Here is a 25,170-nt window from a genome sequence, read left to right on the forward strand (position 1 = left end):
TGTGAATAGCAGAGGCATTACACATCACGACATATGATCTAAGGAGAATCATAGCCCAGTCTGAGAATACAAAGGGAAGGTTAGCTTTCATTAGGTTCTGGGAAGAAATTGGAGAGAGTTGTTTTGAACAAAAGTTCATTGGAGGAGAATGAAAGTTCGGGGTTATTTAAATAATGTGCTGGTAAGAAAATGTTCTAAAATAAAACATCTCTAGCCTGATCCTGGCTGTTTATCTCTTAAAATTTTTTTTTGTTGAAGTATAGTTGATTTACAGTGTCATACTGGTTTCAAGTTTACAGAAAAGTGATTCCATTTTGCATATACATATATCTATTTTTTCAGACTCTTTTCCCTCATATATTATTAAAATATATTGAGTTTAGTTCCCTGTGATATTCATAGATCATTGTTGGTTATTTTATATATAATAATGTGTATATGTTAATTCTAAACTCCTGATTTATCTCTCCCACCCTTTCCCCTTTGGTAACTGTAAGCTTGTTTCTTGCCCAGAAACCAATCCCTTGTCAGGAGAGCTCTGAACACCATATTTATAATAGATGGTTATTTATAGTGTCTTTCTCTTCCTTGGCAATTTAAATTAAAATGTCAACTTCAAGAAATGTTTCAGAAAGGCACCAGAAAGAATTATAAATAGAACTTGATTAATCAAAGAAAGATGAATAAAGTATGCTTTTAACACAGGGTACATCGTTGTTGATGTAAAGCAAAAGTCTTGGCAGAATTAAAAGACAGTTGGGAAACAAATAGAACAAATAGCCATCCGTTCAGTAAATGAATATCAGGAAACCAACCTGTACAGTCTACCTGTGAGCAGCCCCTTTTTCAACGAGTGACGTTGCTAGGCAACAAGGATCCAAACAGACAGACGTTTCCAAGAGCATTTCCCATCTTCCTTTGCTCCAAATGAGAGCAGGCAGACACCTCTTAGGTGGATAAATGTATGACAAACTCTAAAGCCAAGTTAGATACTCAAGATAACATACTGTATGGCTCCACTTACAGGAAATTCTAGAAGGCAAACTAATTACAGAAAGCAGATGAGGGTTTACTGGGGGCTGAACATCAGGGGGAAAGAATTGATTGCAAAGAGACAGGAGGAAACTTTTGAGGGTGGTAGAAATATTCCACATCATGATGGCAGTGATGATTATGTGACTTGACGCATTTGTCAAAATTTCATGAAATGTAGCTTAAAGTTGCTAAATACTACTGGATGTAAATTATATTTCAATAAAACAAAGTTTAAAGTCCATCTATCTATAATAATCTAATATAGCATTTCTATTCTTTTACATCTAAGACTATGCAAACACTTTGGAGATAGAAAATAAGCACGATTTCATTTCAAAATACAGAGCTAGAAGTTGTTGTAAAAGGGTAGGCGCTGAACCAGTCACTGCGCATGGGTTGCCAAGACTTTCCTGGATGAATTCCATCCAAGATATGGCTTTTAGTCTCCCGAGGTCTTTGGACACCCAGAAAGTGGGTCATCTTTCAGAATATCTGCGTCACTGTGGACAGTGTGTTAGTAAATCAAAGACGAGCTGGATTTGTTCTCAAATTGGCAAAATACTCACTTGCTTGGAAGCACTATTAATCCTTTCATTTACTGAATGGGGAAAATTGGTCTTGATTATCTTCAGTTATTATCAGCGCTGCATATTCTTTTGCTGTAGGATATATATTAGGCGTTAAATGTGTGCTTTGGAAAAGCAGAGATCATGTGACCGCTTGATTCTAAATATGAAAAGTTTGAAATTAAAACTAATACTAAATATTCTTACAGAGTAAATTGGAGTAGTGAAGCAATTATTTTCATTCTTAATTGCAAAGTTATTTTGCCTAAAATATTCTGTTATTATGCAAAAGCATTGTTCTGGACTGAATTCTTGAAATAATTCTGCTTTTGGCAACAAATAACAGAAAATCAATCTAAATGGGCTTCAGACAGTAAGCACAGTTCCAGGCTCCTGGATCTGGAATTCTAGACTTAAAACAGCGTCCAAGTTTGTCTAGACATGTGGATCACAATAAACTGTGGAAAATTCTTAAAGAGATGGGTTTACCAGACCACCTGACCTGCCTCCTGAGAAATCTGTATGCAGGTCAAGAAGCAGCAGTTAGAAGTGGACATGGAACAACAGCCTGGTTCCAAATCAGGAAAGGAGTACGTCAAGGCTGTATATTGTAACCCTGCTTATTTAACTTACATGCAGAGTACATCATGTGAAATTCCGGGCTGGATGAAGCAGAAGCTGGAATTAAGACTGCCGGAAGAAATATCAATCACCTCAGATATGCAGATGACACCACCCTTATGGCAGAAATTGAAGAAGAATTAAAGAGCCTCTTGATAAAAGTGAAAGAGGAGACTGAAAAAATTGGATTAAAGCTCAACATTCAGAAAACAAAGATCATGGCATCCAGTCCCATCACTTCATGGCAAACAGATGGGGAAACAGTGGCTGACTTTGTTTTTGGGGCTCCCAAATCACTGTAGATGGTGACTGCAGCCATGAAATTAAAAGACGCTCACTCCTTGGAAGGAAAGTTATAACCAACCTAGACAGCATATTAAAAAGCAGAGACATTACTTTGCCAACAAAGTTCTGTCTGTCTAGTCAAGGCTATGGTTTTTCCAATGGTCATGTATGGATGTGAGAGTTGGACTATAAAGAAAGCTGAGCGCCGAAGAATTGATGTTTTTGAACTGTGGTGTTGGAGAAGACTCTTGAGAGTCCCTTGGACTGCAAGGAGATGCAACCAGTCCATCCTAAAGGTGATCAGTCCTGGGTGTTCATCAGAAGGATGGATGTTGAAGCTGAAACTCCAATACTTGGGCCACCTGATGCTCATTGGAACTGACTCATTGGAAAAACCCTGATGCTGGGAAAGATTGAAGGTGGGAGGAGAAGGGGACGACAGAAGATGAGATGGTTGGATGGCATCACCGACTCAATGAACATGAGTTTGAGTAAACTCTGGGAGTTGGGGATGGACAGGGAGGCCTGGCGTGCTGTGGTCCATGGGGTCGCAAAGAGTTGGACATGACTGAGTGACTGAACTGAACTGACTGAACTGAATAAATCGTTGTGAATATTGCTGTTGAAAAGGAAAGCTTGTCCCCCTCTGTGCCGTGGGTGATCGTGGTGCTCATGTGCAGATAAGCAATGCTGTCAGGAACTTCCTGGAGAGAAGAGAACAGTATGACATAAACATGACCCCAAGTTTTCCTGAGTTGGGGAAAAACTCTAAGTGAAAAGAAAAGAACTGCTGGAGGAGTCATCCATCCGTGGAGGAAAGCTGCCCTCATATAATGAGTGGTTTTAATCTGGAATTTAAAGATCCTCAAAATCTAAATCATTTTCATCAAGGCCACCTTTTCCATAAAATAGTGTTTTAACTAAAGATTAGCTTTTTGGTCATAATGTCCTTCTCTAAAATTATATAGAAGTTACCATAAACCACAGAGAAGCTTTCTAGAATAAAAAGTTTTAATATGTTCAGTAGTGCGGTAAGACAATGAGGAACAGAAGCTCTCAACTGCCTGGACTTCACATCCTGGCTTAGCCATCCTTCTTCTATTGAATCCTTGTGTGCTAAGCCTTGGTTTACTTATTTATACAATAGAACCCTGAAGAGTACTCACTTTAGAGAGTCTTGATGAGAATTAAATGGACTATTTCATGCTACATTTCAATTCATCAATTCATTAGCCCAGAATCTAAGAAATATTACATACTTCGTAGGCGTTAGCCATTTTAATATGGGCAATATATAGAAACTAAGTGTGAAAAATATTTTGATAACCAACCGTGTAAAAATATACAGTTTTCCCCTGGTATCTGTGGAATATTGGTTCAAAGACCCTCTGCAGATACCAAAATCCTCAGATGCTCAAGACCCTTGTACAGAATGGGTCTCAGCTGATGCTCTGTATCCCCAAGTTCTGCGTCCATGGGTTCAATCAGTCACAGGCCCCACTACTGGTTGAATCCACAGAGGCAGAACCTGTGGATGTGAAGAGCCAACTGTATTGTTGGGACATACTAAATTCTTTTGCTTCTGGTATTCCTGATTTGTTTTTGGAACAGCAGAGGTGAGGGTAGGGGGTCTTAGAATTTTGAATATTAGCTCAGGGGACATTTTAATAAGGATTGCATTAGTTATAGTACAGGTCAACTTGCTGCTGTAACAGAGATCTCCAAAAATACAGCGACAAAAAAGAGAAAAGTGCCTTTTTCTATTACGTGCCCACGCAGAGGTGAGTAGCCCAGCCCTGAAGGTAGCTCTGCCCCATGAGGTCACCCAGGACCCGGGTTCCATTTATCTCATTTCTCCATTATCACCTGCAATAGGTCGTATAATTGAAGCCATTTCACCAGTCTCTTCTTCCTCCATCCCTCAGGAAGGGGGAAACTGTGAATGGAGAGCAAACCATTTCCTTTTTAAAGGATGGGACCCAGAACTTGTACACATGGCTTCTACTCCCACATCGTTGCTGAGATCTTGGTCACTGGACCACCCACAACTGAAAGAGAGGCTAGAAAATATGACTTTAACTAGGCAGCCATGAGCCTAACTAAAATTCTGTGGGTTCTATTATCCAAAGGGGGATGGAAAGAATGCATAGTTGAATCAATTAGCAGTCTTCCATTAGTGTCGCTATGGAAACTACTATTGTTTCATTGATCCTAGGATACTGTTAATTTAGAGACGCATCATCATTTTATGTGCCGCTCAGTGAGAAAAGCCATGCTATTGAAGCTGTGGCTCATTACTTTCTTATCAGCTGAGTTATAGGACACATCCTAATTTTGAGATTTTGAAGTGTGAAAACTTTGTGTCTTGTTATAGAAGAAATACAAGCTTTCCTGGTGGCTCAGTGGTGAAGAATCTACCTGCAATGCTGGAGAGGCAGGTTTGATTCCTGGGTTGGGAAGATCCCTTAGAGAAGGAAATAGCAACCCACTCCAATATTCTTGCCTGGGAAATCCCATGGACAGAGGAACCTGGTGGACTACAGTCCAGGGGGTCACAAAAGAGTCTAACATGACTTGGTGACTAAACAACAATGATAGAAGAAATACAGTGTCAGAAAGATTTAGGAAAATAAAATGATCTAAAGTATTCATTTTGCAATCTTCTTTTTGTGTGTGTGACTTTCCTCAGAGCAAGCATAGGCAACAGATATCAAGATTTGGTTGATGCATTGAATGTAATGTTTAGAACGGGTGATTGACAAGGTACTATCCATGAGAATTTAAGTCAAATTCCAACACAAAGGCTTGGGGAAAATTTGCCAAGCTTTCCACTCAGTCTGGAACAGATCTGGAGTTGAGCAAACAGACAATGAGGGTCCTGTTTTCACTAACCAGGGATCTCACTTAGCAGAAGGACGAAGACCAAGGACTACACTCAGCACAGAGTCGTGGCCAAGGCACTTGACTTCCTGTTTCAGCACTCGGTAATCACCCAAATATTGGCTGGACACCAGACACTTTGCTTGGTGCTACAATACAGTCTCTGCCCCACAAGAACTCCAGAGCTCATGCAGGGAGAAGAATATGTAGACCTGTAAAGGCATGCAATTGTGTAGAGCCTGTGATAGAAGTCTAGTAAGTGGAGGCACAGAGTGGAGATCACCAGTTCTACCTGAGGTTAGGGAAGACCTGCAGAACCAGGGAGAGTAAGAGTTCTTCAGGCAGAAGTAACACTATGCAAGTGCATGGAAGTGTGGCACAGCGGTCACTGCAGGAGACTGAGTTACGGTCTCTTCCGCACACAGAATTAGAAGCAGAGGGCCTTCCCTGGCATTCCAGTGGTTAAGGCTTCATGCTTCCACTGCAGGGGGTGTGGGTTCAATCCCTGGTCAAGGTACTTAAGATCCAACATGCCGCTTCATGCAGCCAAAAAAGGAAGAAGAATTTTAAAAGCTCAGTAATCAAGATAAATACTATTCTAGTACAATATTTAAATACACAAAACTTAATGCAAAAAAAAAAATTTGTAAAAAAAAGAAAGACCGGAAGCAGTGGGTATGTTCAGCTGTTTCCTTTTTAGTACTTTACTCATAGGAGGCAAAGAGCAATATTTGTTTAATTGAATTCGAGAAAGACCAACTTCTTGAATGGCCAAATAAGGATGAGCTGAATTTTCCTGTTATCAAAAAGATGCTGGATTCCACTACACGGAAAGAAACAATAGGACACCGTTGATGCCAGCCTTGCTCTAGAACCTACCATGACTCTAGCTTATTGGTTAGCATAAGATTTGAGGAGTTAATAGATAAAGGAGCTTGTCTAGAGCCTGCTTTCACCACCTTTATGCTTGTGTTCTCCAATGTGGCCATGCACAAAGGTAGTTTACTTTGGAACACACCTTTTATCTTTGTTTATTCCAAGCACATAGTACTGCTGATTCTCAGTGCAGCAAGCACACCTTTGAGAATTTGACCTAGGACAAAGGCTAGAGAACCAAACTTTTTGTACTCAGGTGCTAAGATGTCATAATGAAAGACCCTGATTGGTTCAGTAAGATCATTCGGTAGCTTTGAATCTGGTCAATGACGAATCTATAATATGCAGATGTCTCTTGCTGTGTATTCCTACTGAAAATCTGCTTCTCTTGTATAGATCACTGTTACGGATGAGGAAGTTAGTAATCCATCCTTTGTAGATCTGGTGAGAACTCCCCAAATGAGGAAGTGCACACTGATACTTATGTTTGCTTGGTAAGTTTGGTTTGTGATGGATTCAAAAGCTTGTGTCAAATTTACAACACATCCCTCTCTCCAGATCAGGTGGAAGTTCTCTCTCACTTGTTCTCTGTTGTCTTTCGGTGTTACTCCAGGTTCACAAGTGCTGTGGTTTATCAAGGACTCGTCATGCGCCTGGGAATTATAGGAGGCAACCTCTATATCGACTTTTTCATCTCGGGAGTTGTGGAGCTGCCAGGAGCCCTCTTGATCTTACTAACCATTGAGCGTTTTGGTCGACGTCTACCCTTTGCGGCCAGCAATGTCGTGGCAGGGGTGGCATGCCTTGTCACTGCATTCTTACCAGAAGGTAACTGTCCCTCAAGTCTGCTTGGCAGCCAAGATCTTGAAAAAAATCTTAAAATAATCAAGAACGGGGGACTTCTCATCTTTAGCAAATGTCCCCTGGCATCAACATCATAGTGCCAGGCACACTCTCGTGATGTCTCTCCGTTTCTGCCAAATCAGCATAACGACTGTGAGTGTAGAAGATTGATTCTATAGATTTTTCTGTTTTCCCCAGTTGTAGGGTCATTTGTGGATGAAATAGATGTGTAAAACCTAGATTGTAGTCGTAGTTTACTTTTTTAAAAAAATTAATTGAAATTTACTTTATGTACAATATTGCATAGGTTACAGATGTACAGTATGATGATTCATGATACATAAAGGTTGTATTCCATTTGTAGTTATTATAAAGTACTGGCTGTATTCTCCATATGGTACAACAGATTCTTGTAGCTTACTGTGTACCTAATAGTTGTACCTCTTAGTCCCCTACCCCTACCTTACCCCCCTTTCCCTCTCCCCAGTGGTAGCCACTAGTCTGTTCTCTGTATCTGTGAGTTTGCTTTTTTTGTTGTTATATTCACTAGTTTGCTGTAATTTTTTAGATTCCACATATAGGTGATGTCTTATAGTATTTGTCTTCCTCTGTCTGACTTATTTCTCTTAGCACAATGCCCTCCAAGGCTATCCATGTTGCTGCAAATGGCAAATTACATTCTCTTTATGGCTGAGGAGTTTTACATATATATATATATATATAGGCTTCCCGCATAACTCAGTTGGTAAAGAATGTGCCTGCAATGTAGGAGACCACATCTTCTTTATCCACTCATGTGTCGATAGCCACTTAGGTTGCTTCTTAGTTATTGTAGAAATGCTGCTGTAACATTGGGGTGCATGTATCTTTTCCAATTAGTGGCTTTGGTTTTTTTCTCATATATATACACCCAGGAATGGAATTCATGTAGTTTGCTTTTGATCACCTTTATCTGACTTAATTTTGTGATATCTTTGACCCTGTTTCACATTTCTTCCGTATCACTAATTCCCTGCAAAACACGAAGGTTACAAAGGGAAGAAAAACACATTTCTTGACTTGGAGAGGTTGACAACCTAGTGAAGAATATGGACAAAGTAGAGCACGGTTCTCAGAAGTATGAACCACCTGTGCTGGTTTAGGAACTAAACGTTCTTCGTTATCACAGGAATATCCTGGAACCTTCTTCGTTATCGCGGGAATATCCCGGCAAGGAGGCTGAGGGATCATCCCTGTCCAGCAATGATAGCCTCACAGTCAGGTCAAGAGCTTGGGTGTGGGCTTGTGAGCTTCGGGTGGCAGATAAGCACCTCCAAGTGACTGCGGCAGCTAGGACAATGGCAATGGGGAGGGAGCGATGCTTCGAGCAGGGATCAAGGTGGTGGCACTCAGGCCTGCATGGGAGACGGTGATTTCAGAGACACTTCAGAGTTAAACTGGGGAGGGGAGGGCTTGCTGACTGCTGTGCGATACAGAGGTTGTTGGTAACTCCAAGTGTGTGGCTAACCCACCGCCAATTATCCCTGTCCTGGAACACAGCAGGGCCTGGACGGTGGAAGCCTTTCAAACTCCCAGGGAATGTGTGTTTTAGATCAAGTTCATTATTTCCACATTCCAGGAGGTGGGGGGCGGGGGAGGTTGCTGGGACAGCTGGAGCCTCTTGTAGTACTTTATGTCAGCACAAGAGAAGCATTTATTTTTTCAGTTTGAAGAATTTTTTTTTCTTTTCCATAAGGTTTATTACAAGATAGCGTGTACCGTTCCCTGCGCGGTGCAATAGGGCCTTGTTGTTTATCCATTCTCTATAGTTTGTATCTGCCAACCCCAAACTCCCAGTCCATCCCTTCCCTGCGCCCTCCCCCGTGTTAACTACAAGTGTGTTCTCTAGAGTCTGTTTCTGTTTTGTAGATAAATTCGTTTCCTAGTTTGGATTCCACATATTGTTGTTGTTCAGTCGCTATATAAGGGATAACACGCACCACATCTTTATCCATTCATTCTTGATTCTTAGTTACTGTAAAAATGCTGCTGTAACATTAGGGTGTGTGTATCTTTTCCAGTAAGTGGCTTTGGTTTTTTTCTCATATATATACCCAGAAATGGAATTCATGTAGTTTGCTTTTGATCACCTTTATCTGACTTAATTTTGTGGTATCTTTGACCCTGATTCACATTTCTTTCATATCACTAATTCCCTGCAAAACATGAAGGTTACAAAGGGAAGAAAAATACATTTCTTGACTTGGAGAGGTTGACAACCTAGTGAAGAGTATGGACAAAGTAGAGCACGGTTCTCAGAAGTATGAACTGCCTGTGCTGATTCACGGACTGCAGCACGCCAGGCTCCTCTGCCCCCCACTATTTCCCGAAGTTTGCTCAAACTCACGTCCATTGAGTCGATGGTGCAACCCAACCATCTCATCCTCTGTCACCCCTTTCTCCCTTTGCCTTTGATCTTTCCCAGCACCAGGGTCTTTTCCAATGAGTTGGCTCTTTGCAATGTCAAAACAGTCAGACATTAATAGATAAGTTCATTAATAATATTCTTATGAAATCCTAAAACATCAAATAACCCTATTTAAATACCATTACAGAATGCCCACCTTCAGAATGAGAAGGGGGAGAAATCCTGTCATGTTGGAATGGTTGATGATAAACAGAACTGTTTCCATTTATCTCATTTTTCTTGAGCATGTGAGTTTCCTAGAGCTGCGGTATCAAAGTACCATGAACTGCATGGCTTGCAACACGGATTTGTTCTTTCATATCCTGGAGGCTGGAGTCTGACCTCCAGGTGTAGGCGTGGCCTCGCTTTCCCTGAAGGCTTAAGGACACTTGCCTGCCTCTTCTGGGCTTCCGCTGGTTGCCAGCCATCCCTGCATTCCCGGACAGCAGTCCCATCTCCGCCTCCATCTTCACATGACCTTCTCTGCATCTCTGGGCCTTAACTTAACCATGACATCTGCAAAGACCCTATTTTGAAATAAGGCCACACTCTGAGGTGGTGAACCTGAACTTTGGGGAACATCGTTCAACCTCCCACACTGGGCTAATGCATTATAAGAGTTGGGGACGGGGATTCCCTGGTGGTCCAGCGGTTGGAACTTGGTGCTTTCACTGCCAGAGCCCAGGTTTGATCCCCTGGTCAGGGAACTAAGATTCTGCAAGCCTCCCTATGTGGCCAAAAAAAAAAAAGACTTGGAGAAGATATAAGTCAGTGCACATCTACTTAGTATCTATTAATTGCTGCCACTAAACTAGGAGTAAGGATAGAGCTATAAACAAGATAGACATAATTTCTTTTTTAACTTTTTATCTCGTATTGGGGTATAGCCGATTAACAACATTGTGATAGTTTGAGGTGAACAGCAGAAGGGCTCAGCCATACATACACATGTGTCCATTCTCCCCCAAACCCTCCTCCCGTCTGGGCTGCCACATGACACTGAGCGGAGTTCCCTGTGCTGTACAGTAGGTCTTTGTTGGTTATCCATTTTAAATACAGCAGTGTGTACATGACCATCCCAACCTCCCTAGCTATCCCTTCACCCTGGCAACCATAAGTTCATTTTCAAAGGAGACAGACAATTTCCATTGTTGGGCATTATGCACAATTTAGGAGAAGGTGACAAATGAGGACCACTGGATACTTCACTGATCTTTCCATTTTACTTTGGCACTGTATAGTTTTAGGTTTAATTTTTAAATGTAGTTTTCTAAGACAAGGTCATCTGTTTTCATCCCATATGGAATAGGAATCAAATATTAATTACATACTCATTGCATATGAAATTAGGAAAGTAAAGGGGAAAAAATGACTTAAGTTTGGCCCATCTTTTCGTGATAGAACTCTCCCCCAGAAGATTTTCTCTGGCCCCAGAAAGATTGGGATGGTTTTAATCGTGTTGCCTCCAGCACGATCCCAGAAAGCATTGAAGATCAAATGTCCAAACCCATACTGAAGTAACTAAGTGGGTGGGAATCAAGCTGTCTTACAGAGAACACGCTCATATATTGGAAAACAGAAGACAAAGAATACACTTTTCTGTTTGATCTGGTCAGGTTTATTTTGTAGACCGAATTTCCCAAGTCTTTAGAGTTGTACTTAGCAGCAATGGAAACGACTTGCTCCTATTCTGGACGCATTTTATTTGTGTGTTCTGCAGATACAGCTGCTTTCGTAGTCTCATGCTCGTCGTAACTGACTGCCAAGAATAAGTTCAAATTCGTAGTGCTGTGTGTGAGTACCCAATGTTAGCAGGGGTTGCTTGCCTGAGCTGAGAGTCCTCACTTCCACTTAAGGAACTTTTGGACTTGGTTCCTTGGGCTGTTGAATTAACATTAGAAAGACTTTTCCTCTCAGCCATTCTTGACGTCATCACCAGGATGACTGCCCCTGAGAAGAATACTGAGCAGCCTTTTAGGGGAATCAGCTCTAAAATTATCTCAGAGAAAACTGTTTAACCAGCGTTCCCCCCACGAAGCCCGACTGGAGAATGAAATTCTGGAAAACAATTTTAGAACAATCGTCCGGGTTGTATCCTCATCTAAGACCCACTGTCTCTGACCCAAATTTTTGAATTCTAATTAAAGCATGAAAAATAAAAGAGCTTTTTTTTTTTTTAATTTATTTTGTGTTGGGGTATAGCCGATTAATACTTTTGTGATCGTTTCAGGTGTACAGCAAAGGGACTCACCGTACGTATACAAGTATCCTTTCTCCCCCAGACCTCCCTCCCATCCAGGCTGCCACATAACACTGAGCAGAGTTCCATGTGCTGTACAATAGGTCTTTGCTGATATCCTTTCTAATATAGCAGTGTAAACATGGCCTTCCCAAAGTCCCTAAGTGTTCCTTCCCCTTGGCAACCCTGAGTTCGTTTTCTAAGTCTTTGAGCCTCTGTTTTGTAAGTAAGTTCATCTGTATCATTTCTTGTTAGATCCCACATATAAGGAAAGTCATGTGATATTTCTCCTCCTTCTCTCTGTCTAACTTCACTCGGTATATACTCTCTAAGTCCGTCCATGTTGTTACAGATGGCATTGTTTCATTATTTTTAATGGCTGAGTAATATTCCATTGTGTGCGCGTGTGTGTGTGTGTGTGTGTGTGTGTGTGTGTGTGTGTGTGTATACCACATCTTCTTTATCTGTTCCCCTGTTGATGGACATGTAGGTTGCTTTCATGTCTTAGCTATTGTAAACTGCTGCAGTGAACACTGGGGTACATGTATCTATTCGGGCCATGGTTTTCTCCGAATGTATGCCCAAGAGTGGGATTGTAGGGTCATATGGTAGTTTTATTTTTAGTTTTTTTAGGCATCTCCAAACTGTTCTGCATAGTGGCTGTACCAATTTACATTCCCATCAACAGTGCAGGAGGGTTCCCTTCTCTCCACACCCTCTCCAACTTTTGTTGTTTGCGGATTTTTTTTTTTTATGATAGCCATTCTGTCCAGTGTGAGGTGACATCTCATTGTACTTTTGATTTGCATTTCTCTAATAACTAGCGATGTTGAATATCTTTTCATGTGCCTATTGGCCATCTGTATTTCCTCTTTGGAGAAATGTCTATTCAGGTCTTCTGCCCATTTTTTGAGTGGGTTGTTTGTTTTGATGCTACTAAGCATCATAAGCTGTTTGTAAATTTTGGAGACTAGTTCCTTATCAGTCACATCATTTGCAAATATTTTCTCCCAAATGTGGGCTGTCTTTTCATTTTGTTGTTTCCTTTGCTGTGCAAAAGCTTTTGAGCTTAAGTAGGGCCCAATTGTTTATTTTTGCTTTTATTTCCATTATTCTGGGAGCTGGATTGAAAAAGATGTCGCTGTGATTTATATCAGAGAGTGTTCTGCCTGTGTTTAAAAGAGCTTTTTAAGACCCATACTCATCTGCCATTTTTAATTTGAGTTTATTCAAGATAGCTATAAACCCGGCCGTTTGGGTAAGTCTTTTTGAAATGAAAAAGTTGTCTTGGACTTTTCTTTTTAAGTAAAAAGTATTAATGAGTCTGTTGCAGATGGGGCATTCAGAGGAGATATAAAATTGTGTTTGTTTAAAACCCTACATCCTTTCTTCAAAAACTGAGAAATTATTCTCAATAATCTCTAGCAGTTTGACCAAATCCCCTTCAGAGGGACCCTCTTTCTCTGTGTCCTCGGGAGTTCGTGGGAGGTAGTTTCAGCTTCAGTCCTCAATCTTAAATTGTCTTGTTTCTTGCCATTGCTATCAAAAGATATCTATCGTCACTCCAGGGCGAACTTAGAATATTACTGGTTTGGTTGGAAGTTTTTATGTGCAATCTTAATATTCACACATCCCTTACACCTCCTATGAATTGTTTTCATTTTACCCTTTTGTTGAAACAGCGTGCCGCTTCTCGAACTTCTCTTTTGTCACACATTTCAACAGAATCTCTGTCCAGTGAAGTTAGATACTGGCCTTTACTGCTTAGAAAGAGTTGAGATTCTTAAGAAAACCTGAAAGCATTTTCTTAAACTTTTATTGAATTGACTAGTTATTGATCTGTCCTCACTGAGCTAACCACATACATCTCTCATGCTCTGTGTGTGTGTGTGTGTGTGTGTGTGTGTGTGTTAATCTGGTTTCTTGGTTTTTGTTTTTTCCCCCATGAATGACCAGTTATAAGATTAAATTGTCATTGAAGTTGTCAGTGGGATTCACTCGTAGAGCAATCTTGATTCAGTAGAAAAAGCTGTAGCTTAAGAACCTAACCTGGTTCTTAAGTAATCAAGTTATTTCCATGGGAGCTGGAGGCATTCTCCTCTGCAGCCGCAGAGCAGCAAGAGGTCGCCCGGTCAGGCCGGGACCCAGGGAATCTGGGCACCAGCTGCTGCTTTCCATTCCCCAGCACCTGGCACTGCCCCACCTGCTCACTGGAGGAAGGGGTGGAATGCGTTTCCTGGTCCCCTTCCCTGGCCTTAATGGAAAAGTGAAGGCTAAATACAACACGTGTTTACAACTGCGCCAGAGCAGATGGCGGCCCAGCGCATCAGAGCATCTCTGCTGTTCCTTCCTCCCGACGTGACGGTAACGTGGGTGCTGCGGGTGTCCTCAGCTACAGCAATGTCCAGGACACCAGGATGTCCTGGCTAGCAAGCAACCAGCATGTGACAAGGTGGAGCCTCCCAGCCACGACCTGCACTCTGGAGCCCTCTTTTCCTCCCTCGCCCTCCTTGGCAGTTGTTTTGTTTAATGAGTTTTAGCTTTCTTTAGTAGTTGGGTATTCTCTGAATATCTATTACTTTGCTGACCAAGGTCCGTCTAGTCAAAGCTATGGTTTTTCCAGTAGTCATGTTTGGATGTGAGAATTGGACCATAAAGAAGAGTGAGCACCAAAGAATGAATGCTTTTGAACTGCGATGTTGGAGAAGACTCCTGAGAGTCCCTTGGACTGCAAGGAGATCCAACCAGTCCATCCTAAAGGAAATCAGTCCTGAATATTCACTGGAAGGACTGATGCTGAAGCTGAAACTCCAATACTCTGGCCACATCATGCAAAGAGTTGACTCACTGGAAAAGACTCTGATGCTGGGAGGGATTGGGGGCAAGAGGAGAAGGGGACAACAGAGGATGAGATGGCTGGATGGCATCACCGACTCGATGAACATGAGTTTGAGTGCACTCCGGGAGTTGGTGAGGGACAGGGAAGCCTGGCGTGCTGCTATTCATGGGGTGGCAAAGAGTCAGACACAACTGAGCGACTGAACTGAACTGATAGAAAGAAAAAAAGAAAGAAAGTGAAGTCGCTCAGTCGTGTCCAACTCTTTGCGACCCCATGGACTATAGCCTACTAGTGTCCTTAAAAAGGATGTCATCAACTGCCCAACTCTTAACAAATTTAAAGTACTGACTTTTTAGGGCAGACATGGTACTCTTTCTTCTCTTAATGCCCCAAAGAAAGAAAATATTTAATGTCAAACATTTGGCATTTCCCACTCATTACCATGGAGGAAAAAGGAAAGGACCCAGGAGATGTGGGTTGGATCCCTGGGTCAGGAAGATCCCCTCGAGGAGGAAATGGCAAGCCCACTCCAGTATTCTTGCATGGAGAATCCCATGGACAGAGGAGCCTGCTGGGCTATAGTCCATGGGGTCGAAAAGAGTCGGACATGACTAAGCACACACACACATCATTTGCACTTAATTAGGCTGGGAGAACACAAAGCAAATGCCTTTTGTTTTGTAAAATTGTGCTGAAAGTAAAGTAGACCCCTAACTCTTCCTCCCAAACTTTGTGTGTTTGCAGGAATACCCTGGTTGAGGACCACTGTTGCTACCCTGGGAAGACTAGGCATAACCATGGCCTTTGAAATTGTCTATTTGGTAAATTCAGAATTGTACCCAACAACATTACGGTAATTCCAACATCCGTATCATGGTTTCTCCTAAGTAATTCTGCAGCTGCATGTTTTAAGTTGACCACCTGCAATGCAGGAGACACAGGAGACAACTGGTTTGATCCCTGGGTTGGGAAGATCCCCCTGGAGAAGGAAACAGCAACCCACTCCAGTATTCTTGCCTGGAAAATCCCATGGAAGAGGAGCCTGGTGGGCTACAGTCCATAGGGTTGCAAAGAGTCAGACAAGACTGAAGCAACTGAGCACGCACACACCCACGCATTAAACTTGAAATCAGAAAATCTGGTGAGTGTGCTTGCAGCATGAGTTACATTTCCCATCATCAGCTCCACTCTGTGTAAAGGCTCCAGCCTCTGCTCTGACCACACTCCACAGCCAGTTCCTGAAGGACGAAATCAACCAATGTGCGCAGCTAGTGCAAACTGGCCTCCTTTCTGGGGGGAATATTCATGAGCACACCTTACTGTCAGTCTAGGCACCACGAGGGCACACGAGTGCCACAGAGCGGGCTGGGTAGCATGCCGCTAGTGGAGGATTAATTTCCACCAATACTGTAGACTCCACCCTCTGGCTCCAATTAGCCTCACTGTGACTCTGAGTCACAGTGACAGGTGTGAACTGGTGCAGCTTGGAAATGAATTGCGTAGGAAATGATTTGCATAGAGTATGAGAGAGGAGATGTTTTCAATGTCAAGCACTAGAGAAATGGGAAATATTGTTACCATTCCTGTTACTTAGAAATCTGAAAATATTATTCATCCTGAAGTTATTTAAATATTTTTATTTCAAACAACTTTTTTATTCTACAGAAACTTTGGAGTTTCACTGTGTTCCGGTTTATGTGATTTTGGGGGGATTATAGCCCCGTTTCTGCTCTTCCGGCTAGCTGCCATTTGGCTGGAACTACCTCTTATCATCTTTGGTAAATATTCACTGCATGCACTATTCTTAAATGCTTTCGTTTGCATTCTTTGTATTAATAGAACCTACAATGATGACCAGGTTCGATATTCATGATATTCATTTGCTCTTCCCATAACTCTTACAGGTTTTGAGGCACCACAGTGAAATGTGGGCCCTAAATCATTTAAATTTGTTTTACATTAAAGAGTTGCAATAAAAAAAGTGTTCAACTTAAGAACTTGCCTTGCAGTCTAGTGGTTAAGACTCCACATTCTCATTGCAGGGGTCATGGGGATGATCCCTCATTGAGGAGCTAAGATCCCACATGCCACAAGGCATAACCCACCCTTCCCCTCCTGCAAAAAAAAAAAAATCTGAAAGGTAGGGTTTGGCAGCATGGGAACAAAATATACTTTCTAAAGAAGTGTTTGATTTAGCTTTCTTTGTTGAGGTTCTGAGTTAAAATCAAATACTGTGAAACTCTTTTATGATACTGTGGGACACAACCAGTAGTTTTGGGGGGACCTAATAGGACCTTTTGTGTGTTTAAAAGAAGCCTAAAAATGAATTGTGTTGTTGAAAGTTCCATGTCTTTCAATACTGTATCTTCATTTGCTTTGACGCTGAGTACACCACGCCGAAAGAATAGAGGACACGGAACCCTTGCATACCTACCATGAGCTCTGTGATGACTGTCAGGTTCATACCCTCCTTCCTGCCCTTGGACTTCTTGAAACTTATGACGGGATGGAACCATAGCGCAGGGAGGGGCCTGGGGTAATTCTGGCCGGTGCCTCTCCATTGCTGGTCCAACTTTCCTTCCCGGGTCTCACACCCGCCTCCCCTCTCCTTATCAGCAAGAGAGGATGCTGGCTGGCTCCTTGCTCACCTCCTTTCCTCCACCTCCACCTGCTTGCTCCTGGTAAAGAAGGCTGGCCACTCACTGCTCAGCAGTCTTAAACTCCAATGAAAATATCGCGTCCATGAGGAAATAAACCTAGAGGAATGCAGTAGTCCTTCAGCAGGCCTGGGACCACAGAGTCAGTGTCTTACTGGTGATTCAGTAAATGGTCACTTCAGACTATTTCATGGGATCTGATAAACAAGCTCAGCATAGATTCTGGGCCAGCATGAAAAAGCAAAGAGAAGGCATTGTTCAGCCAAGACAGAGCCGTCTAAGAGCCCAGTCCCTCAAGATGGGGGACTGGCCTCAAGGCAGGCTGGCTGAGCTGGGCGCAGGCCCTTGCTTTGCAGAGGGAACTGCCTTTCCAAACCACCACTCGCAAGAGCGTGTGATAAATAAGGGTGCCTTTGGACTTCCCTTGGAGTAGGAAGTGGCAACCCACTCCAGTATTCTTGCCTGGAAAATTCCATGAACAGGGGAGCCTGGCAGGGTCGCAAAGAGCTGGACACGACTGAGCGGCTTTCACTTCTGGACTTCCTTGGTGGTCCAGTGGCTAAGACTGCTCTCCCAATTCAGGGGGTCGATCCCTGGTCAGGGAACTAGACCCCACACGCCACGACTAAGACCCCTGGCGTGGGCAGTAAATAAATAAACAATATTAAAAGAAAGAAGGGTGCATGAGAGCACATCACAGGATCGCTAACCCATCCCATGGAGTCAAGAGGAGAGAGAGTCAGGGAGCGACGAGGCCCTTGTTGAGATGGGAAGGTGAGGAGAGGTTATTCACGTGAGAGGTGCAGGCTGGTGCTCCAGGCAATGGAAAGACCTGCAGTAAGAGGAAGCTGGGGCCACCCAGGTAACTCAGATGGTGAAGAACCAGCCTGCAATGCAGGAGACCCGGCTTCAATCCCTGAGTTGGGAAGATCCCCCAGAGGAGGAAATGGCGACCTTCTCCACAGAGTGCCATGTGTGAGGCGAGGCCTGAAGAGAGACAAGGCTGGGGAGACCAGCTGGGGCCCGATCACCGGACGTGCAAAGGGTCTGCTCTGTATCCAAACAGCAGTGGGAAGCCGTGTGGAGTTTTAAGCTGGGGTTGGCAGGGTCAGGTCTGCCTTTTAGAAACTTGACTCTGATGGCAGATATGCTAGGGACTTAGAGGGGACGGCGCTAGTAGGGAGACTTTTAAAAGAATGTTGTTGTAATCAGGTCAGGACTGGGTCTGAGGTGATGGCACGCAGGCGTTGAGGAGTGGATTGATCTGAAGAAATACATTGGAGGTTGAACTGGCCAAGAGGGGCTGACTGACTGGGTGAGAGACCAGAGCGAGCAGGGAGAGGGACCTCGACACTGCTGACTGAGGGAACCATAGGAGGGTTTAGCACATTAGAGGCACCTGTCTGCGGAAGGACGTGCAGGGATTCTATCTGGGCTGCTTGTAGGATGAGGTGCCTCTAAGAAATCCAGGCTGAAATGGTGAGGAGGCAGTAGGTTTGACGACCTGAGTCAGGAGTAAAAAGTGGCCTCAAGATGAAGGTTTGGAAGCCACCTGGATGAAGAGAACCCCTGAAACCATGGGAGTGACTGAAACCCCACACACACAGCAAAAAGGGCAGAGTGAGAGGAAAGAAGGGGCCCAAGACGGATCCCCGAGGAGCCACAAGCGCCCAGTGTCAGCAGAGTGAGAGGCACCAGGCAGGGGATGCGAGGGACGCGAGGGGAGCAGGAGGGAGACCAGGAGCTCGAGGGGCGGGGATGCCAGGGGGTGGCGGGTGAGGCCACTATCTGTCAGAGCTGCCGTGAGGCCAGGCAGCAGGGGCCAGAAGCAGGGCCACTGGGCCTGGTGGTGGCGGCCCCTGGTCATCTGGAGGGAACCAGGCTGGCGAAACACTGAGGAGAAGAGCCCAGGCTCGAGCAGATGGCAATAGGACGTGACTGGCTCACCAAGTTCAGCTGGCAAGTTTTCAAGAATCTTGGAGCCACCCCAGTGGCTCAGATGGTAAAGACTCTGCCTGCAATGCAGGAGACCTGAGTTCAGTCCCTGAGTCGGAGAGATCCCATGGAGAAGGAAATGGCAACCCACTCCAGTGTTCTTGCCTGGAGAATCCCATGGATGGAAGAACTTGGTGGGCTATAGTCCATGGGGTCACCAAAGAGTTCAACATCACTGAGTGACTAACAGTAATCATTAAAAATTGAGTATACGAGATGAAAAACAGAGGTAATAAATACATCTGCTCAGTTCCCGATTCACTGAGCTTTGCTGTGTCTGACCTTGAGGCTGGTGTGTCCACTGGCATCCATGGTGGAGATACTGCTGCCCATCTCCCCAGGGCCTCACCCGCGAGGCTGCGTTGCCGGTATGAATGACACACATCCACAACGGGTGTATTTACACCACGGAAATAGACAAATGCTGAAAATCAGGACTTTGTTTTCTGGAGAACCAGTTGTTAGGTATTTACCGGCACAGTACTGGCTCAGTTGGTAAAGAATCCACCTGCAATGCAGGAGACCCAGGTTTGATTCCTGGATTGGGAAGATCCGCTGGAGAAGGGATGGGCTACCCACTCCAGCATTCTTGGGCTTCCCTGGTGGCTCAGCTGGTAAAGAATCTGCCTGCAATGTGGGAGACCTGGGTTTGATCCCTGGGTTGGGAAGATCTCCTGGAGAAGGGAAAGGCTACCCGCTCAGTATTCTGGCCTAGAGAATTCCACGGGCTGGATAGTCGATGGGGTCACAAAGAATTGGACATGACTGAGCAATTTTCACAGAAAGCAAGAAAGGATGGTGTTTCAAGGATTTTGGTTCTAAGAGAGAAAGGAGGATGGTGGCTAGAGGATCGTGTGAGGTTGACAGAAGGGTCTGTAGAGAGGAGAGATTTGAATACGTTTCAAGGCGTCACCAGTGGGGTAAAGCTGCTGGAGAGAGAGGATGAACCCCTACAGGGAGGAGCCCAAAGGACTCCAAGAGCTGCTCTTGGGCAGACGCGGGGACCAGCCTTGCCGGGTCACGTGACGGGAGGAGGGCGGGGACGGGGGGCAGCACAGGGGGCAGTGGGACTGTCAAGGGTCTGAGACGCTGAGGAACTGTGAGATCGTGACAGGATCGCTGGGGAGCTGGGCAGGGTGACCTCAGCGGAGCACTGCTGCAGGGGGTGCAGGAGTTAGGGTGGGGAGCACAGCGGCTTCCAGAGGGCGCAGGGGGCGATGCGGGCGGCTGTGCCATCTGGGGACCATAACGCCGTTTCCCTGTCCCACAGGTACCCTGGCGTCTGTCTGCGGTGCTCTTGTGATGCTCCTGCCTGAAACCAAGGGCATCGCCTTGCCAGAAACAGTGGATGACGTAGAAAAGCTCAGCAGGTATGATACGAAATTCAGCACACCCTAATTGAAAGCAGGATTTCAAACCCACTGGGAAAGGATGGGGCTGAGAACACTGAATGTGTGGGAGGGAATACAATATTAAATCCCTATCTTGCATCTTAAGCAAAAAATTCAAAGCAGATTTAAAAGGTTAACGCAAAACAAATCTGGAAATGAACATGTTTTATTTTTTAAATGTGGTTATGAAGAGAGAAATATTTCCAAATAAGGTGTGAAAACTCGGAATCCAAAGGAAAAGAACTGATGACTGGACGAAACAGAAATAATTTAAATGTGCATCCGTGGGCAGCCAGTGGTGACAATGATAATATATCCATAAAATGGATTGCTACACAGATATTTAAATAGTAGAAATATAGATATATGAAAGACATGGAGAGATTTTCAAGGTGGATTACAAACTGAAAAGTCGCTGAACAATGTGTTATAGTATTTATTAAAAAATAAAACCAAGAGTTATCCCTCTCTATAGCTAGATGGGAAAATAAATGATAGTGAGGTGATGATAAGTAGATAGATGATAGCAGAAATAAAATAGGAGAAGGAGAAAGAGATTGAGTTTAGAGGGAGGGCATCTAAATAGCATGCAGAGGAAGTTAATATCCAACCAACATTTAAACATAAAGTGTATTTTATATTTAAAAAGTCACATTACATACATTCTAATTTTCTCTGAAATTTTTCATAATAAAAATAAGAGAGATTATGAAAATGGGAATGTATAGGGAAAGACCTAAAATGATAAAATATACCCTCTGGGATAGAAATGTGTTGGGAAAAGGGGTGCAGAAGAGAGAACACTTATTTTATACCCCATAGACTTCTGCATCATCAATTTTTTTAAATTATGACAACATGGTATTGTATCATTTGTGAATTTTATTTTATTTGAATTATTTTTTTTTGGCATGTGGGATCTTAGTTCCTTGACCAGGGATTGAACCCACCTCTAGCATTGGAAGCTCAGAGTCTTAACCACTGGGCCACCAGGGAAGTCCTTATTTGTGAATTTAAACAGATAATTTAACAGCTAATTTGAAAAATAAAAATCAGTCTTCTTCTAAACAATGACCTGGAAATTAAGGATAGGGATCTCTAAATTTTATCAGATATATTTATGGGAAGATGGGGATGTTAGTCGCCTCATGGCAGTTTTCTTCATCACTTGGCAGATTGGGTAGAGATTAGAAACTGACAACTTTTAGGATCCTGTGTGAGTGGTCAATGGCTTCACACATGTCACTTCACACTCAAAGCGGTGGTGTGCAACAGAAGTTCTTGCCCTCACTTTTTTATGCTCAGAAAGACTTGACGACGTCTATGTGCTAGAACTGGGGTTGACATTGCCTAGTGAACAGGTGTGATGTTGTTTGCTACTTGTTTTTGCTGTGTTGGGTCTTGGTTGCCGCGTGGGCTCTTCTCTAGCTGTGGCAAGTGGGGGCTACTGTCTAGCTGCGGTGTGTTGGCTTCCCCTTGCAGGGGCTTCTCTTGTTGCAGAGCACAGTCTGTAGGACTCTCGGGCTTCAGTAGTTATGGCACATGGATGGGCTCAGATGCCCTGAGGCACATGGGATCTTTCCAGACCAGGGCTCAAACCCATGTCTTTTGCCCTGGCAGGTGGATTCTTTACCACTGAGCCACCAGGGAGGCCCTGGTAGTTTCATTATCTTAGGCTTATCCTACTTGATTACGAGTAGCTTCATAACAAGAATCTCCCGGTAGGATTGGAGATTCCTCTCTTCATATCCTCTTTAACAAGGTACCATCGCCCTCTCCGGAGAAGGCAATGGCAACCCACTCCAGTACTCTTGCCTGGAGAGTCCCATGGACAGAGGAGCCTGGTGGGCTGCAGTCCATGGGGTCGAGAAGAGTCTGACACGACTGAGCAACTTCACTTTCACTTTTCACTTTCATGTGTTGGAGAAGGAAATGGCAACTCACTCCAGTGTTCTTGCCTGGAGAATCCCAGGGACAGAGGAGCCTGGTGGGCTGCAGTCCATGGGGTCGAGAAGAGTCTGACACGACTGAGCAACTTCACTTTCACTTTTCACTTTCATGTGTTGGAGAAGGAAATGGCAACTCACTCCAGTGTTCTTGCCTGGAGAATCCCAGGGACGGGGGAGCCTGGTGGGCTGCCGTCTATGGGGTTGCACAGAGTCGGACACAACTGAAGCGACTTAGCAGCAGCAGCAGCATAGCCCTCTCTGGAGATAGGCAACCATTGCTAAGTGTCTTACAAGTATTTCAACCAGACTTTAAAACATACACATTGATTTCATTGTCCTATTTCCTGATGCTATTCTGAAGAACCACATTGACGAATCATCTCAGAACTTTCCGAAGAAAACCTTAGCAGTGTACTGAAATCAACACACCAGCTGACTTCTAACAGGACCAGCCAATCAGAGGACAGGTAGACATTTGTCCCATGAAGTAACTCAATCAGATGCTTATGTTTGTCTGTAAGTAAACTGATAGCTAATGGCTTAGCCTCAACCAAAGCTCTACCTAGGTTTTACCCCAAAATAATGCTACTTGGGGCTTCTGTGGTGACTCAGATGGTAAAGAATCTGCCTGCAATGCGGGAGACCCAGATTTAATCCCTAGGTCAGGAAGATCCCTTGGAGAAGGGAATGGCTACCCACTCCAGTATTCTTGCCTGGAGAATTCTATGGACAGAGGAGTCTGGTGGGCTGCGGGCCATGGGGTCGCAAAGAGTCGGACGTGACCGAGCAACTAAACAGTACTACTAATGCTACTTGAAGGCTGAGGTAAGGTGGGAGATTTTCTTTAAGATATTGCCATTTTATAAACCAAAATTAAGAAATGTATAAAAGGTATTATTAATAAAACTGTCCTTTTGAGAATTACACCATGGGAAGGTCTTGCTGTATCCAGAAAACATAAACGTTCTGCTGGCTGTGGGATCACAGACAATTATGTGGTTTGTGTCAGGGTACTGGGGCCAGATGAGTGTGGCAGTTATCCAATCCTCTCCCTCCAATTGCAGTCATGCTAGAAGCCGGAAGGAGAGGAGAATATTGAAGGTTAAATGAAACGGGTGAAATGGTGAGAAAGGGAACGGGATCATCTTCGAATAAGACATCCAGACTTTAAAGGCAACTTCTCGGGCCCTAAAGGGTCTGTTCAGGGCTGGGTCACCCAGGAGGGCATCCCAGCAAGGATCACAGGGTCGAATGTAAGGAGGAGTTCAGCGTGGACTGCTGGATGCACAAGCCTGTGATGTGCCGTTGGAGTTTTAGGACGTCCGAGTCTCAGTGCTGCGGAGTCCCTTCTGCATACCTGCCATCCTCGTGGTGAAGGCCCTCTGTGCAAACACTCCAAGCAGAGGGACTGCATTCTCCCTTTTGACTCGACTCCACTTACTGCCGCTCATTTCCACAGTGACAGTGACATACCCGTTCTTTTTTTTATTTTTAAACTTTACAATATTGTATTGGTTTTGCCAAATATTGAAATGAATCCGCCACAGGTATACATGTGTTCCCCATCCTGAACCCTCCTCCCTCCTCCCTCCCCACACCATCCCTCTGGGCCGTCCCAGTGCACTAGCCCCAAGCATCCAGTATCGTGCATCGAACCTGGACTGGCAACTCGTTTCTTACATGATATTTTACATGTTTCAATGTCATTCTCCCAAATCTTCCCACCCTCTCCCTCTCCCACAGAGTCCATAAGACTGTTCTATACATCAGTGTCTCTTTTGCTGTCTCATACACTGGGTTATTGTTACCATCTTTCTAAATTCCATATATATGCGTTAGTATACTATATTGGTGTTTTTCCTTCTGGCTTACTTCACTCTGTATAATAAGCTCCAGTTTCATCCACCTCATTAGAACTGATTCAAATGTATTCTTTTTAATGGCTGAGTAATACTCCATTGTGTATATGTACCACAGCTTTCTTATCCATTCATCTGCTGATGGGCATCTAGGTTGCTTCCATGTCCTGGCTATTATAAACAGTGCTGCGATGAACATTGGGGTACACGTGTCTCTTTCCCTTCTGGTTTCCTCAGTGTGTATGCCCAGCAGTGGGATTGCTGGATCATAAGGCAGTTCTATTTCCAGTTTTTTAAGGAATCTCCACACTGTTCTCCATAGTGGCTGTACTAGTTTGCATTCCCACCAACAGTGTAAGAGGGTTCCCTTTTCTCCACACCCTCTCCAGCATTTATTATTTGTAGACTTTTGGATCGCAGCCATTCTGACTGGCGTGAAATGGTACCTCATAGTGGTTTTGATTTGCATTTCTCTGATAATGAGTGATGTTGAGCATCTTTTCATGTGTTTGTTAGCCATCTGTATGTCTTCTTTGGAGAAATGTCTATTTAGTTCTTTGGCCCATTTTTTGATTGGGTCATTTATTTTTCTGGAATTGAGCTGTAGGAGTTGCTTATATATTTTTGAGATTAGTTGTTTGTCAGTTGCTTCATTTGCTATTATTTTCTCCCATTCTGAAGGCTGTCTT

At 43.8% G+C, this 25,170-nt stretch overlaps 1 protein-coding gene across 1 annotated transcript in view; it reads left to right on the forward strand.

Annotated features, from left to right (window-relative positions):
- Window positions 1-25,170, forward strand: part of SLC22A3 (solute carrier family 22 (organic cation transporter), member 3) — a 71,682-nt gene that overhangs the window by 43,678 nt on the left and 2,834 nt on the right. Inside the window, exons 6-10 of the mRNA XM_010840899.1 lie at window positions 6,660-6,757; window positions 6,877-7,091; window positions 15,375-15,483; window positions 16,296-16,408; window positions 20,553-20,652. Of these exons, the coding sequence (XP_010839201.1) occupies window positions 6,660-6,757; window positions 6,877-7,091; window positions 15,375-15,483; window positions 16,296-16,408; window positions 20,553-20,652 (635 nt within the window). The remainder of the gene's footprint in view (window positions 1-6,659; window positions 6,758-6,876; window positions 7,092-15,374; window positions 15,484-16,295; window positions 16,409-20,552; window positions 20,653-25,170) is intronic.

Source organism: Bison bison, unplaced genomic scaffold (assembly GCF_000754665.1).
Source record: "Bison bison bison isolate TAMUID 2011002044 unplaced genomic scaffold, Bison_UMD1.0 scf7180017864148, whole genome shotgun sequence".
Classification (NCBI taxonomy): domain Eukaryota; kingdom Metazoa; phylum Chordata; class Mammalia; order Artiodactyla; family Bovidae; genus Bison; species Bison bison.